This window comes from Populus alba, chromosome 4 (genome assembly GCF_005239225.2).
Source record: "Populus alba chromosome 4, ASM523922v2, whole genome shotgun sequence".
In the NCBI taxonomy this organism is placed as follows: domain Eukaryota; kingdom Viridiplantae; phylum Streptophyta; class Magnoliopsida; order Malpighiales; family Salicaceae; genus Populus; species Populus alba.
The window spans coordinates 21,537,865-21,555,027 of record NC_133287.1 but is presented as its reverse complement, the minus strand read 5'-3'; the positions used below and the strand labels follow the sequence as shown (position 1 = coordinate 21,555,027).

The 17,163-nt window shown below is 31.2% G+C and overlaps 1 protein-coding gene and 1 long non-coding RNA gene across 2 annotated transcripts; one reads left to right on the top strand and one right to left on the bottom strand.

The window, feature by feature from the left end:
- The first annotated feature begins 3,063 nt into the window (after positions 1-3,063).
- On the top strand, positions 3,064-5,597 carry LOC118038780 (uncharacterized). The gene is made up of 2 exons (XR_004685824.2): positions 3,064-3,232; positions 4,484-5,597. It is a non-coding gene; the product is annotated as an uncharacterized lncRNA (long non-coding RNA).
- A 4,125-nt stretch (positions 5,598-9,722) lies between these two features.
- On the bottom strand, positions 9,723-12,082 carry LOC118038782 (protein NUCLEAR FUSION DEFECTIVE 4). Its single transcript, XM_035045197.2, has one exon. The coding sequence runs from the start codon at positions 11,555-11,557 to the stop codon at positions 9,878-9,880; it is 1,680 nt and encodes a 559-aa protein (XP_034901088.1). The 5' UTR covers positions 11,558-12,082; the 3' UTR covers positions 9,723-9,877.
- Between the last annotated feature and the right edge of the window lie 5,081 nt (positions 12,083-17,163).

Below are 17,163 nucleotides of genomic sequence, written 5' to 3'. Positions count from 1 at the left end.
ACAATTCATAAGGTGTTTTTGTTAAACTTTTTATACGATACTTTGTTAAGCATATAATTAACAACCATAATTGCCTTCCCCTACAAGTTTCGAGGGGCTCTATAACTTATCAATATAGCATGCATTATTTCTATAAGTGTTTGGTTTTTATGTCTAATAATATCATTTTAATGTAGTGAATAATGAGCAATGATTTGATAAATAATACCATTTTAAAAACAAAATTTATCAAAAGGTGTTTTCTATTCTCCATCTTTATCACTTTTTATTTTCTTTATTTTATTATTAAGTTGATTTTCATCTTCATTCTTATAATATTTAAATATTTTAAAAGTCTTATCTTTACCAAAATTTCTTTTATGTCTTTTAAGACCTTTCAAATGCATAACAATTAAGTCTATTTAAGGGGCACTAAACTCGAGATATGGATCACACATGCGTGTGGTCAAAGATGACAAAAAATAATTCAACCCCTATATTATTGAGTTCTATTTAAGTTTTTTATTATAAATAATTAATGTTATTTTGTTGGTCATTTTGTTTAGTATGTTACTAGTTTGCATGTTCGTGCTACGCAATGAAAGGACTAAAACTTTTTTTGAAAAAAAAAGTCCAGATCCTACAGAATTATTTGGCATTGTTATTAAACCTAAAAAAACAATCATTTTGAAAAAAAGAATCATCAATATAATTTTTCATTGCAAAATAAAGCTAATGTATGTGTTCAATAAAATAAATCAAGAATTATATGTATTAATAAATAATAATAAATTTGTTAACATAAATCTAAGATTGAGTCATGAAGCTAAAATAAAGATGTATATTAAGATATTTAATCTCATGTCACATGTGAATTTTCAAAAAAAAAAAATTATCTAATTATAGAATAATAGTTTTTTTTAAAGCGAGTCATTTTAAATAATCACAACACGTATATTTCTCAAGTCTAAAATCAATTTTTTTATTAACATCGTTCTTGTTTATCATTGTTTCTGTTAAAAAATAATTATGATTGCTAAAGCAAATTTAAAAAATTAAAATATTATGTCCATATTTTATGTGTGATTGAAAGTTGAAAAAAATCATAAATGTGCTAGAATCATGTTCAAAATCTATTTAGAAATTTAAAAAACAAAAAAAGTTAAATTGAATTTTAATGAACAATTTATTATTAATATTATTATTATTTTCATATTATATATATAATAATTGAAATTTTTTTTTATTAAAACTCAAATAAAAATTTATAATATTTTTTAAAAATCATGTCAAAACCAAATAATAAAAAAATAAAAAGAAAAAAAAGCAAAACTCGGTGCCTGACCCATATGCCTAAACTTGCTTCTTTTTATTATTATTATTATTTAGGGGACATCCGCCCCTTATTTTTTTTTGAAAAAAAAAATAAAGCACACAAAGTGTTATCTGTTGAGATAAATAACATGTTGTTTGCTTGCTTAGTTTTTGGTTGTTCAAATTGGCCAAAAACTGGGTAGAAAATGGACTTTTGATTTTTGAATCAAACAACCTCTTTTTAAACCAATTTTGACCTGAAAACATATGAAAAATAACATATATAACTCAATAAACTAGGGGTGATCATTTTCGGTTCGGTTCGGTTTTTACCCTTAAAAAACAACCAAACCGGAAAAAAAAAAAACCAAAACCGAACCGAAACCGGCCCAAACTGACCAGTTTCGGTTCGGTTTCGAGTCGGTTTTTAATGCCCAAAACTGAAAAAACCTATATTCAAATTTTTTATGCCTAGTTTCCTCATCAGTTACTTGCATTACAGTTGCTGGTTGTAAAGCAGGATTCTGGCCTTAGAGACTGGAGATAAAACCAAATAATCCAAAAACAAAAACCCATCATCCGTCAGTTCATCACCTCATAAACAAAAACCAACAGATCTCTCCAATAACCTTGTTTCTATCACCTTATCAACAAAAACCTATCACCTAAAAACAAAAGGAGAGGAGAGGAAATTGATGCCTACCCATTGATGCTTATGTGATGTACTCGTACTGACAAAAGAACTTGTTTGAGTTCTCTTAGGAACATGTCCCACAGACTAAAATATTTTGGAGAGGCGAGAGTATTGGGGCGGCTGCTTTGATGAGGGACCTTTTTTTTTAGCCTCTGGTAGTCTGTTAGGGTTAGGCGAGAGGGGGGGTAAAAGTTTCTATTTATACCAGTGGTGGTTAGGGACCTTTTTTTTTAACCGGTTCGGTTCGGTCCGGGTTAACCGGTTTTTGTATTACAAAATCGAAAACCGAACCGAACCGGAATTTTTTCAAAATATTCTAATAAGTTTAATCATTTTTTTTCTGTTAATTTTTTATCAGTTTTTTCGGTTTATCGGTTTTTTTGCTCACCCCTATAATAAACCCATTTGTGCCTTTAAAATTGCCAAAAATCTATCAAAGAAAAACAATCAACCCGAGATCCTAAATCTTTCCAAGCTTGATCTATTTTTTTAAGCAAATTGGAAGTGAATAGCCACAATTGTTCAACTCTCCTAGTCAAGTGGAATAATTGAGCACCAAAATTAATCATTTTTATGGTTAGAATGGCAACAACCAAGTAGCTTTTCTTTCTAACCCTGTATTCCAGCAAGTCTTACTTTTATTTAAGACAAAAAAATAAAATTTGTAGTTCAAAATAAGTATTAACAAAAAATTTAGATCAGAGTTATTATTTTTCATGTTTTATGGTTTAGTCCTTTTTTTTTTAATTTAGTAATTCTACAATAATTGCAACTCTAATTCCATTTAATTAAGTAATTGAAGGTTGTAATTAAAAGAAGAAAAGATGAAAAAAGAAAAAAAAAAAGTTGCTTTACTGTTCATACTTAGTGAAGCATCATCAAATACCATGTTTTTTTAAGTTTCTATTTGGGATGCTAATTGAACTGATTTTTTATTAAATTTTAATTTTTTTTATTTTAAATTAGTATGTTAATATCAAACATAATTTTTTAAAAAAATTAATTTAATATATTTTTAAATTAAGATTTTTTTAAAAAAAAAAATCTTTACTCCACCCATACAAAGACAAAGAACATGTTAGGTAGGTAAAAGGTTACATTATTGGTTGGTTTTGATTAAGACTTTATAGTCTTTTTTTTCCTAACATTATCAACAAAATTACAGATCTCCTCCTCCCATTCTCTCCCTTCTGCTCCAGTAAAGAGATTGCGAGAGAGGATTGCTGTATTAGAAGAATCTCACAAGTAAGTATTTTGCTTTTGAATTTGTATTTTAAGCCATGAAGCTCAATTGCTAAGTGAATTTGTTTGTTATTCATGGGTTCTTGTCTGTAGTCTCTTTCTGGTTGAGATTTGCTGAGATTTCTTGTATAGATACATGTGAAAAGGGTAGATCTTAGTCTTTTTCCCAGGTTTTAGGGTGTAGGGCTCAAAAGAATCTAGAGTTTGTTAATTAATTTGGGTTGAATTCATGGGTATATGGGTAATGTTTAGAATACAAAGTTACGGATGATGAAACTTCTGGTACAGGGATAGGACTTAAGTTCATTAGTTGAACCATGCAGATCTAGGAGAGGAGAGAAGGAATTAGAACAATCAAGATCCACTCTGTTTCTTTCTTTACATTTTTATAAGTGAGTAAGTGATAAATTGTCTGTAGCTCAAGCCTTCCCCTGTAAATAAATCCATGGGTATCCCTCTCAAAATTTATTCAGATGGGAAGCTTCCCTGAATATAAATTTTGCAATACAAAATAGAATTCAAGTGTTTGATGGAATATGTAAGGTGTTTGGGTGAGGTAGGTGTAGTGTTTGGAGAAAAGACTGATCCAAGAATGGATTCAGTCCAGAAAGAGAAGGAAAGAAGAAATATAAAAGAGAAGCTTGAAATCAAATCTTGAAATGGCTACAAATAGGTGCAATTTGGTCAAGAATTCTTTGACTTACAAACGTAAAATTTTTTATCCTTAAACAACCCATCACCTATAGGCGCTTTCACAAGCCCATCTCTTTTCTGCCTCTTCTGTTGTGATCAATGAGTTTCAGCAAGCCACAGCTCCTCTCTTCAACTCATGCCCACAGATCCTCTGGTAGATGGATCTCTAGAATGATTTTTTGATCTTTTGCTTGAAACATGATGCCCTAACTTTACATTTGGGATGTTAGATGTGTATCTGAGTTTGGCAGTACCATGGCATGGTAGATGCTTCATGCATGCTCTGCAACATCCTTAAGTTGCAGTGGCATTTAGGACAAAACCAGAATAAGTGGCTTTCATTTTTTTGAATCAACTAAGTTGGTTTATGGGCTTTTGATTGTTATAGGTCATGTGGCATGTATGATGAAGGGGAACCCCACCCCTTCCTTCATTCCCTCCTAAAAAAAACACTGCAAGTAGTTGGGCATTTGTTTCATGCTGATAATTCTTTTAGTTTTAACTTTCTAGATTTATTACTTGTTTCTGGATCTAAAGCAGTTTCATTTTTTAACTTTGTAGGGGAATGGACAAACATGCCAGATTTCTCTCTCTCTCGTTGCGGTGCTGGCTACCTTTATCCAATTGACATATGGAACTCTCTCCATTTAGAACACCCGATGCTATCATAACCATATTCTGTGTTACTGTGATCGTCCATGTTGCATGGAGTGCATGTGAAGTTAAACTTGAAGCTGCTCACTTCAAATCAATTGCTGCCCGCACCACTTGTCTAGAATTCTTGCCCTTGTTATTCTAATCATAATCCTTGACCCAACAATTGGGTGGTCACTTTTTTCTTATGAGTCTTGTTGTTTATATGGGTTTATGTGAGGAATTGTCACAATTGTGTGAATTGTTGTATAATGCAGTTCTGCAAGCATACAGGGGCTTATCCAATGTAATGTAGTTCTGCAAGCATATGCAGATCATGGCATGACAGAAGAGTTAAATGTTGAGTCAGCTAGGTCACTTGTGTAATCTGATCGAGCCATTGAAGAGAATCATTTGTTGGTGTCTCATTGGATTTGTTACCTGACAGTGTTTATCCAACAAATGATTCTCTTCAATGGCTCGGTCAGGTTACACAAGCGACCTAGTTGGCTCAGCATTTATCGCTTCTGCCATGCCATGACCTGAATAACTGCATTGTAAAGACCATATGCTTGGAGAACTACATTGCAAAGATCCCTATATGCTAGAACTGCATTGTAAAGACCCCATAAGCTTGGCAGACTGCATTGTAAAGACCCCATAAGCTTGGAGAACTGCCTTGTACAACAATTCACACAATTGTGACAATTCCTCATGTAAAGTATAAACAACAAGACCAATAAGAAAAAAAGTAACCACCTAATTGTTGGTTCAAGGAATATGATTAGCTGGCAAGACAATTAGTCCGGGCAGGAATTGAATGCTATAGATGTACACATGAAATTAGACTATGTAAACCTTTTTTGTGGTTACAAGTCCTTTTTTCGAAATCTCATATCTATGTATGGTGGGTGGTAATAAAAATACCAAAGACATGGGCCGCTACCAAAATATTATGTAATATCTATGGATATAGTTGCGTGGTGTAAATGAAATTACAAATACTATTTTGACAAGAATGATTGTAACTTGGTTTTAACAATCGCACCTCTCTTGGTACCTTTAGCATAAAAAATGGTGTAGTTTATTATTTGATCTGTTAGCTGCGCCACTTTATGGATCTGAATGTTTGTGTGACATTTTTATCATACTGAATGTTCGTGTGACATTTTTTGCATGGACAAGCATCCTGTGTAAATGTTCAAGATGGAAATGGTTTGTTCAGGGGATGCTATAGCTTAAACCCTTTTTTTTCTTAGATCCATGGTTGAACCTGCAAGGTTTGAACACAAAAGGCCTAATCACGGCTCATAAGAATGTTCTTAAATTCTGGACTAAAAAAAAAACCTACTTAATCGGTTCCAGCAGAGAAGAAAACATTTATGTTTTAGCAGCCCAGCCATCCTGGGAGCAATTGGTCCTGCAATGCATCAATCCTGTCAGTGTTGACTACCAAGGAAAAAAAATGTATCGTTCAAAAAACGAAGATAATGACATTGATTAAAGAGTTTTTTTTTTCTTTTAATATATACCTTTATAACAAGAGAAATGTGATCTTTTCATAAGAAAATTTTAGAAGCCTTATATCTTAGGTAAAAATTTTATAGCAACTAGAGATTGAGAAGGTCTTCAAATAAAGTCTAAAAGTAATTATTCAAGATTTTCTATATTTTTTAGTTGGTTTATAATTTTTTTAATTTATTTTATAACTTTTTATTATTATTTAGGATGTTTTTCTTGTTTAGGATTTTTTTTGCTTTTCTTTTATTCTAAGGTTTCCTTGTTAGTTTTTTTGGTTTTTAGATTTATTTAAGGAGGGGTAAACTTACTAGAAAGACAAACTAATTGAAGAGAAGATATTTAATAATAAAATTTTGAATTATGATTTTTGTGTGATCTCTATTTTTTAAAATTTTGTATTACTTGTTTTTGTTGTCTTTGCTATATTGTTTTCTTTTATAATAGTTACTATCAAAACCTAATGATTCTTGATGGTAGGTTAAAAAAATCATTTCACTTGAATTAACTCAGGTCAACCCATCTGAAACGTAATCGATACTTATCCCGAATCAACTCTCGAAAAATAAGAGTACAACCTAAAATTTTGAATTAAATGGAAAAATTGAAGAGGAAAAATTAAATTAACAAAAGAATCCAAATTAAAAATAAAAATCAAAAGAAAGAGGATCAAACTTGAAGAAATAAAAAAAAAAATCAAGATTATGGATCCATGTATTAAATTGGAAACAAATTAAATTTTGATATAAGGGTTAAGAGTCAAAATTTAAAATCAAAATATTGAGGGTGTAACCTTAAATATCATAAAAAATTTGAATTGTAGGGTAAAATTGAAAAGAAAAATGAAATTAACAAAAGAATCCAAAACAAAAAAATAAAAATCAAGAGAATGAGGATCAAGTTTGAAAAAAAAAAAAACTAAGATTATGGATTCAAGGATGCAATTGTAAAAAAATAAAATAAAAAAATTGATAAAAGGGTTAAGAATCAAAATTTAAAATAAAAGCATTAACCGTCTAATATTTAATATCATCAAACTTTGAATTAAAAGGTAAAATTAAAAAATAAAATAAAATTCATTAAATTAAAGGGTTCAATGAGCCAGTTAAAGACCCACATGATTATTTATTGAGATTGTCTAATAGATCATTAGTTACAATTAGAGTAAATAGTTTATAGATATGTTAATTCACCAAACAATTAAGAGTGACAAAGATGACTTCGACTTTAGAATGAATAGGCTTCAACTCACATATCCTCTCAAGGTCTAACTCATTGCAGTAAACTAATCTTTACCCATGTAGATAGACCACTAGTATTAGGCACGACATACCATTAGGAATAAAAGAGATGTAAAAATATAACTTATTTTAGGTAAGATGATTTAGGATGATAATATACTTTCTCTAGCATAACCAATACTTTACCTTAGAACTATGAAAATTAGTTAGGGTTTCTAATAATTATAATACTTGGTGGCAACTCCTTTTCATAACATAAGACCTTTTTCCCTATTAAACATATAAGCTTTTTTCTCTTAAGAAAGAGGATGGGTTGTCGTGATGTCTGATATGACATTGTTCATACACTTTGAAAAGATAGTTTAAAACTTTCCTTGATCTAAAAATATATAAATGAATTTATGCATTAACCTCTATATTTTAAGAAGAGAAAATCAAGATTTTGATTCATTCAAAAATAAGTAATATATATACATATATATATATATATAATAGTTTATTAATTTATCACAATTAAATCTCATTTCCTTTTAGTGCTAATCAACCAAATTTTGAGAAGTAAGCTACAAACCAAAGACATTAACGTACTCGGCTATCATGATACTCGTCGTTTTTTTCTTTACATAGCCAAGAGAAATGATCGTTTAACAAGGTTTTATAAGTGTTTTTAAAAAAATTTAAGTTTTATTTTTTTTCTTTGCTTCAAATTAATATTTTTGATGTTTTTATATTATTTTTGATGTGCTAATATAAAAAATAATTTTTTTAAAAAAAAAAACATTATTTTAATACATTTTTGAGTAAAAAGTACTTTAAAAAGCAATCACAACTATACTCCCAAACAAGTTTTTACCCAATTTAAAAACTCTAAAGATGGCTAGTTAATGAAAAATTGAAATTATAAATTAGCAATAAAAAGTATATATACATAAACCATTTTACCTAATTTAAAAAGTTTATATGCATAAAAATTAGAAAGTGATATTAGGTTGGAATTTGGTTCCTAGAGGCTTAAATACTACGATCTTATTTTCTAGTTATCTTTGTTGATGTGTTTGTTTATTGAAACCATAGTTTTTAGACCTGGTCTGGTGGCCAACCTGGTCCACGACCTGGTTTCTAGGTTTTGACCGGGTTACCAGGTTGCTCGAGTCGATTTATTTTTAAATTAAAATGATGTTGTTTTAGTACAACTCATCAGGTCAACCGGGTCACACCGGGTTTTTTCTTTCCTTGTTTTTTCTTCAACCCGGCCTAGTTTTAGCCCTGGATCAGTTGGGTTCTAGGTCGACCCGCTGAATCGGATCGAGTTTCAAAACTATGATTAAATCCCTTTCATTGATCAAAAAATTGAGAGTCTAGTTTTAAAACATTTAAAAAGCAAAATTTCAACTTGAATTTACCTTAAAATATCTTAGAAACTTAAATAATTTTATTTCTAGTCTTATAATACACTTTAATCAGTATTATAAAAAATCAAAATTAAACCAAATCAAAATAAATTTATAGAATTTTAATCTATCTTTTCTATTATGATTAAAAAATTTCTACTAAAAAATTAAATTAGCAACGCTTGATATTATTTTGTTTCAAGAAAATTGATATGAGCAGTAAAGCACGGACAAACAATCTAGTAACAATAAGAATACATGTGACCTCCATATAGATAATTTTATTTAGTGAAATATGTGACTCTTGATTATGATATAACATAAAAGAATCATATCTCCATATCTAGCTTAAGATTCAATGGATCATACTATAAACCAAAATAAAACCCGGGAATATTACTGGTGTTTTTGCCGTGCTTGATTGCTCCCGTGTGGAGAGAGGCAGACATGACCATCGTTGAATGATTGAATTCGCTGTTTATATTTTACAAGATATGGAAACTTACAAGCAGGCAATCACAGGCTTATGGGATGCCAATCCACCCGTGAAGCCCGCAAAAGAACACACCGTGATTTCTTTAATCTTGATAATGAAAGCATCAATTTCTTATGTTCTTCTTCCAAGCAATCATATCTAGAACTTTCACCTATTTTTATCAACTTATTCCAGGCTGATGGGATGCCAATCCACCCGTGAAACCACATAATCCATGTTTTTTATTTCCTCTACAAATATTCGGGCCAGCTTGCGCGTACTACAACTAATCCTACGGTCCACTGAACATCTTGCAAACCCAGTAAGTATGTAAGGTACTACGAGGGTGACAATCATGCACAATAAAGTTTAAATCCTGGTGCAGAGAAAAGAAACAAGCTCTTATCATCGCTAGGTCAATCGCTAGGCCAAGATCTCGAGCGCCCCCAAAAAAAAAAAAAATTTATCGTGGGTGTTGGCACGCTGCAACTGTGGAAGGGATTTTTTCCCGCTTTTTGACCGCTGCTTGATATCACTGCATCTATGTTGAAAATATCACAACTTTAAACTTTTTTTATGAGACAACGAACATGAAAGTTCCCAATTAGATAAATAATGGTAATACAATCAATTTGGCAAGTACAGTGGCCTTCTTGTGATCACCTTCTCTCAATCTTATTTGAGCTTGTTCTCGATCTCAGCTCACTCCATGAATCTCTCTAAACTTCTTGTATATATCGCTGCTGTAAAATTTCCTTGTCCTCATCACCAAAACCAGTGAAATAAGAGCACCAAACAATGTCACAGAAGACAGAATTATAAAGGGTACCCTGTAACACTGGACCCCCATGCAGATCAGTTCCTTCACTGATGATCTACTTATACCCTTCTTTGCTAGCTCCTTCAGTGCTTCATGATCATATAAATGTCCAGTGATCTTCACATTAAGTATATATGACCCGAGAGGACTAGCTAACTGTCCACAATTGAACAATGTAGAGTAGTACTTTAGGCCAAAGAGCTCGGAGATTATAGCGAACAGCAATGGCAATTGTGCACCAAATGCGAACCCCATAATCACCGATGCTACATAGACTGAACCCGGGAAGGGGAAGGCAATGAGGAGGTGGCCTACGCATGCCAAAAGGAGAACAAATGTCATCATCAGGGGCCGAGGCATCCTGTACTTCACTAACAAGCTTTCAGAAACAAATCCAGAAAACACCCTTCCAAAATAATTCCATATGCTCACTAGTGAAACGAAGGATTTGATGGTTTTAGTTGGGTATCCTAGGGATTCACCAATCTGACCCAAGTTGTCCACTGCTGTTAAGCTTCCACCAAGGCCACAAAAGGTTGCAGCAAACAAGATTAACATATCCATGCTCAAAAGTGCTTGTAAGATTGTGTAGTCTTCACCTCTCTCTGGCTTGTGACAAATGCTGACGAAACAAGATTCTCTGGCCTTCTCCTCTTTCTCTTTTGAGACTTCAGACTTCACTTCTGGTGCAATATCTAGTGCCCTGTCAACGGTTGTCTCTGTAGCAGGCTTCATTCCATCTTGATTCTTGAGGTTCCATTGGACCCAATCCTCTCTAATGGCAATAATGAGAGGTATAAAAAGCATGGCACAAACTACAGCGGCACTTCCAGCATAGGCTGCTTTAGAGAAATCAACCTGTTTTTCAACTATGTTCATAGCCATGAGAAACAAAGCTAGCACAATTGACACGTAGAGAAAATGGTAAAAGACCCTGAGCTCATTAGGTTGCCTCTCAGGCTTCCTTTCCCGAACTGTGTACACAAAGATCACAGATAAAGCCGCTGGGAGCCACCCAATGAGAAGAATGAGAGACTTTGAATCAGTTCCATAGATGGCCAGGTAAAACTGTGTCAGGATAGCTCCACTTAACCCAACAAAACCCTTCAACAGACCCAACATCACCCCTCTACTTTCTGGGAAATTCTTCACACAAGTGACAAGAGCTCCTGTGTTTGCAAAATTTTGGGAATTGGCTCCTATACAAATATACAAACACATCTGCCAAACAGCAGGCCTGGCTATCTTCTGAGTCACAGCTAGCCAAATCATGAAGTACCCTGCGAAGTTCATGGCAGAACCTACCAGAAGCACAAACCATGTTGGTGTCACTTCAGCTAGAAGCCCAGAAAAGACCCCGACATTGGCACCCAGATCCTTAAAGAATCCTAAGAGATTGAGAGTAGTTTGGTCATAACCAAGTGTGGCTTTTATGTCTTTTGAGTAGGTGCCAAACAGATATGTAGCACCAGCTCCAGCCATGATTAAAAAAGAGGCAAAAACAGAGAACCACCTCCCATTTATCGCATGTACAGCGAATTCCCACGGGTCACCCATTTTTCCTCCCCTCCAAATTTTTTCAGGCAAGAAGACACAAAGGATTGATCTTGGATTCTTCCTAAAAAAAAAGATGGGGCAGTTCTGCAAGAAATGAAGGATGGTGATGGTGATGAGCACTCAAATAAACATATAGTAGAATCTAAGAGATTGTTTTTACTTTCTGAATGACAGGGAGGGAGGGAGCATGGAAAGAGGGATAGAAGAAAGGAAACAAGAAGAGAAAAATAAAATACTCGGAGAAGGCAAGATGGTGTTTCCTCTGCTTTCACCCCCCCTATTTGCTATACTAATTTGCTTTGTTGATGGAAGGGGCTATTTATATTGTATTTTTATCTTTTTCTTATAAAGATGAAGTAAAATTTGGAGTTCCCAGTTCATGAAGAATTAGTGGAGGAAATAAGTAAAGAAGATACAATTTTGAAGGTGATATTTCAACTGGTTTTCTCGCTTTCATTGCCCACAACTTTTGATCGCCTTTCTTTTCTTTTCAAGGTAATATTTATTCTGGGTCATCTCATCGTTGTCATTTTCCCCATCATGATTTTCTCAAACGTCATCTAAAGACTTCTTGAACAGAAAATTAGCTGTGGCCCTTGAGGATGAGGTTTTTATTATTAATTGGTGGTTTTATTTATTATTTTAAGAATGCAACGGCTCATTAGGTAAAGTAATTTTCTTTCGCCATGGAAAAGTAGCTTCGCAGAGTGCAAATCAACGGGCTCAACTCTCAAGCCTTTCTTTGTCGGCCCCCTTGAATTGGTTTGACAGTTTTAAGGGAGGAGATGACTAGGAGACAACAGATCGCTGAAGTTTGAACTCAAATTTGTCATGTATAGGCGTAGCAGATCTCCTTGTTAGGCAAGAGTGCACTGAATTTAACCTAACCTTGTATGGGATATAGCTCACGGACCAAAAAGTAGCCCCTCCACTTGGATATAAAGAACACTTCTATGAATTTAATCTAAAAAAAAAAAAAAACCATTTTCATTATAGTTCTGGAGTATTTCAGAGTACCCAGATCTTATGAAAGAAATTGTTGTTGTTGCTGATCATCCCCCCCCCCCTATTTATATTCTACTTGTTGATAAAGATGATTATTTTCAGTCTAATTTAGTTTTTATAAAGAAAAAAAAACAAACTGAAATTAAAAAAAAATCGAAATCGGTTCAAACCAACTGATTTCAGTTCAATTTGTTTTTTTAGAACAAAAAACGGTTCAAATCGGTTTGGCTTGTTTTTCCAGTTTGGCTCGGTTTTTTCTGATTTGGCTTAGTTTTTTTATGGTTTTTCTTGGTTTGGTTTTTTCAATTTCAGGCTTATAAAACCAAAACCAAATCGGTTGGTTCTTTCAAAATTCTAATCGGTTTTTTTTCACGGTTCGGTTTTTTCAATTATTTTTTTTTGATTTTCTTGGTTTTTAGTTTTTTTTTGCTCGCTCCTACTTGTGGGTATTTTCACTTATTAACATCATTTAAAAAATTATTTTCCAAACAATACAAATAGAATTTTTTTTTTGATGAAATAGGGGGGTTTAATATATATCATATCTAGAAAACAAAACATCTTAAAATATTATTAATAAAAAACATGGCATTTAAAAAAACTATTAAATAGGATGGCACGAATTAGAATAAGGAGACTCTAAATGCACATCGAAACTCTAATTATAACCTAACTAATATCATCGGAAAGATATCAACGAGATGAATTTAATGATACCAATAAAGATCATCAACATTGATAAAAGTGAATCACACTCTCCATCCAAAAGACAAGTGAAAAACTAAAATGAGGAGAAAGGAGAGATAAAAAGAAAAAAAGAAACCTAAGATATTTCCTCAATCCAAAACTATTATTTTGATTTCTTTATTTTATTATGAATCTTCCATTTTTAGTAAAAAGAATACCTAAAGAGTATTATTAGATCAATTTTTATGTATAGAAACTATTGTTTCTAAATTAATCTAACAGTCCCTCGTTAGTGGTTCCTGTGATTGAGGCCACTTCATGTTAGAAAAGTATCTAGCATTTTTGACATGTGAAATTTGTTTCCTTTTTGTCATAATTCGCCACGCACTCCTTTAGTGTAAACATGAACGGGTGGGTTGCTTTTTGCGTGTGATTGTGTAATAATATTAATTAATTAATTATCAAAATACTGAAAGTTGTAGTTAAATTATTGTAGTTGTAGCTTGTAGGTACTAAATGCGGACAACCCCAGTTAAAATGCTAGATTTGAGTCACATGTGTTAATCTAAGAAAATATTAAAAAATATTTGAGATTTTAATATTTTATATAAAAATTTAAAAAATAATTTATATAAATTTATGCTATATATAGTTATATCATATGAAAAACTTAAAAACATCATATATAGATATAGACTTTATATAGTTATCACATCGAAAACTTAAGAAACATTTCATGTTGTTGTATGTTATAAAAATATATATAAGACTAAATATTCATAAATTAATTTTATATCTTTTTTATTTATTAAAACATATATATATATATATATATATATATATATATATATATATATATATAAGAGTTGGGTCTCACTTAGACCCGGGTTTGATCGAACAAATTACAAACCTGAGTTTTACCTATTTGAAACTTGGTCAAGGCTCTAGATCGCTTGGATCCTACATCAACCGATCATGCTAGGTTTCATAAATATGTTTGTAGCCATACATATAAAACATTATACATTTGAATAGTGTTTTGTTATTTATGTTTTTTAGTTTTTTTTTTTAATTTCACTCTTAAAATATCCATTCTTTTTTTTCATTGTTCAATATTATATTGTTTTGAGTATTATGCTTCATAATTTTTTAATTTTTTTTATTGACTTACATATATTAGTCTTATGAATTTAATTTTTTTTTCTTAATATCAACTTTCAACATTAAATATGTTGGAAGCGTGGTTTCAAAATTTTTATTGATTTTTTTTTTTTATGAATTTTTCTTGATTTCATTACCCAGGTTACATTGGCTCGAGTTGGGTTTTTTCCCCCTTTTTTTTTTCAATTAAATATTTTTTAATTTTATCTTTCAACAGTAGATTGGTTGAAAATTAAGCTTCATAATTGTTTTTTAGATTTACTTCTATAAAGTTATCTTGATCTCATAACTTGAATAACAGGTTTGACAAGTTGACTTGAGTTGATTATATTCACTTTTTTATATCTTTTTTAGTTGGACTTCATAATATTTTTATTTTATTTTCTATGAAGTTATCTCAATCTCATGACTCAGGTCGTAAGTTTGATAGATTGATCCAAGTTGACTTAATTAATGTTTTTAGGTTCTTTTTTCATCGAATAACTTTTTCCCAATTTCACCATCCGACGACTCATTTTTTAATTTTTTTTTTCAATTTCATCTTTCAGTATTAAGTTATTTGAGAATTGGTCTTCATGATTTTTCTTTTCGATTTACTTTTTGTAGAGATATTTCAATTTTATGGATTTAGTTTTCTTTTATTTGTAATTTTAACCTTCAACACTAGATCTGTTGGAATAGAGATCACAATATTGTTTTTATTTTCTTTTTATGAATTTATTATAATCTTATAACTCAAGTCATAATTTTAATATGTTAGCCTAAGTTGGCTTGAATTGTTTTTTAATCTTATTTTTAATTGATTTTTTTTCTGATTTTATCCTTTAATAATGGGTTGGTTAGAAATTGAGCTTTATAATTTTTTTTATTTGTTTTTTATGGGACTACCCCTATCTCATGACCTAGATTGCAGGTTTAACAAGTTAACTTGGGTTAACTCGAATATTTTTTGTTATTTTTTTAAATTTAATATATTTTTTTTCAATTTCATCATCTAATATAAGGTTGATTAGGAATTGACTTTCATAATTTATTTTGATTTGCTTTTTATAGGGTTATCGTGGTTTCATAACTTGAATCACATGTTTGATAGATTAACTCAAGTCGATCTAATATATCGACATTGCCTCAATATTTTTTTTTTAAATAGTAATTATATGTCATCATATCAATATTTAAATAAGATATTGTTCAATATACATTTTATTTTGGGTTTATAATTAGATTTATTTTATTAAAAAAATAAATTAACAACACTTGAATATTTTTTCCACAACCAAACATGTATCAATGAGCTTTTATATATCTATGGTACCATCTAACCATTAATAACAGAAACTCCTTCAAAGTTAAAAGATGTTGACTTTGATATTTAATTAGTAATTATTTTTATTAAAATCAGATTAGAAAAACCTATTCCATTCATAAACCGACCATCAAATTGGTATGAATTCAACATGAATTAAATTGTTTTGGAATGCTCAAGCCCAACTGAGATTGATGAAACAGGTTGAATCCGGTTGCATCAAATGAGGACACGTCATTTTATTTACTTGTAGTGCCTGGCTCATGACCTGTCCTCAAGCTCGGGTTAAGAATTGAACGAGTTAATTTGTAAATTAATGGACTGACTCAAGTTTATTAAGTGGATAATATTATTTTTAGATAAAATTAAAAACATAAAAAGTCATTGTTTTGGTCTGATTTTATAATGACAATGCATTTACCCTTGAAAGAAATATAAAACTTGCTTGGATAAGGATTCGAACATGTGAACGCATACCATTAAGAAATTCACGTTTGAGCCACGCACTATACTTCAAATTTTATTATTTTATGCGACCTGTTGATCAACTCGTTGACATATGTTAATCAAGATATATTATAATATAGTTATGCAAAATATTATATGGTATCATGACTTGAGTTTTTTATTTTGAGTTTTAAAATATTTATAAAAAAAAATTAATTTTTTTAATATTAAAAATATATTTTAAAAAATAAAAATAATATTTTAAAAATAATCATTACATATCTCTTTCTTTTTCAAATCAGTATAACCCAATTATATATATATATATATATATATATATATATATATATATATATATATATAAATCTTTTGGATCTGGCGCAAGATAAATTCAATTGGGTTTGACAGCCATGCCCGAAACATCTAAGCCCTATTGAGTAGTAGGACTCAACTCTGCTAGATCCAGTTGTGGCCGGACTTAAAGCTATTGAGTCTTGCTGGGTAGCTCGACTTAAAGCTATTGGGTCCTCAAGGGGCAGGATCTAATGCATAATTTATTTATGTATTTAATAATATCTATAACTCACAAATATTGAAGTCAAATTTTAAAGAAAAGAAAAAAATTAAAGTATTGGATCCTTCTATTGGGTGTAAACTTAGGGTGTAACTATGAAGCCACATCTAATAAATATGGGTGTGCCTATGCAGCTAGACCTTTGGGTTCAGCTGCATAGTTGCACCCAATACACTTGGGTCTGACTGTGAAGTCACATCCAACACTAATAGGTCTTGTTAAGGGCAGGATTTAAATTTCTTTTTTGTCATAAAACATAGTCTAATGCCTTCATTCCTCATCATTCTTCTCGGTCAAGTACTTAGATAAGTTTTTCAAGTGAGTGGTAAGAAAATGTTTGGTACTCGACTAATCATGGTCGAGTTGCTTAGAAAGGTCCCTCCTCTCGTCGGCCAAGTCACTTTTGCTTCATCTATCTTGTTCTTT

Coding starts and splice junctions, on each gene's coding strand:
- LOC118038782 (XM_035045197.2), bottom strand. CDS start 11,557: ATGGGTGACCCGTGGGAATTCGCTGTACATGCGATAAATGGGAGGTGG.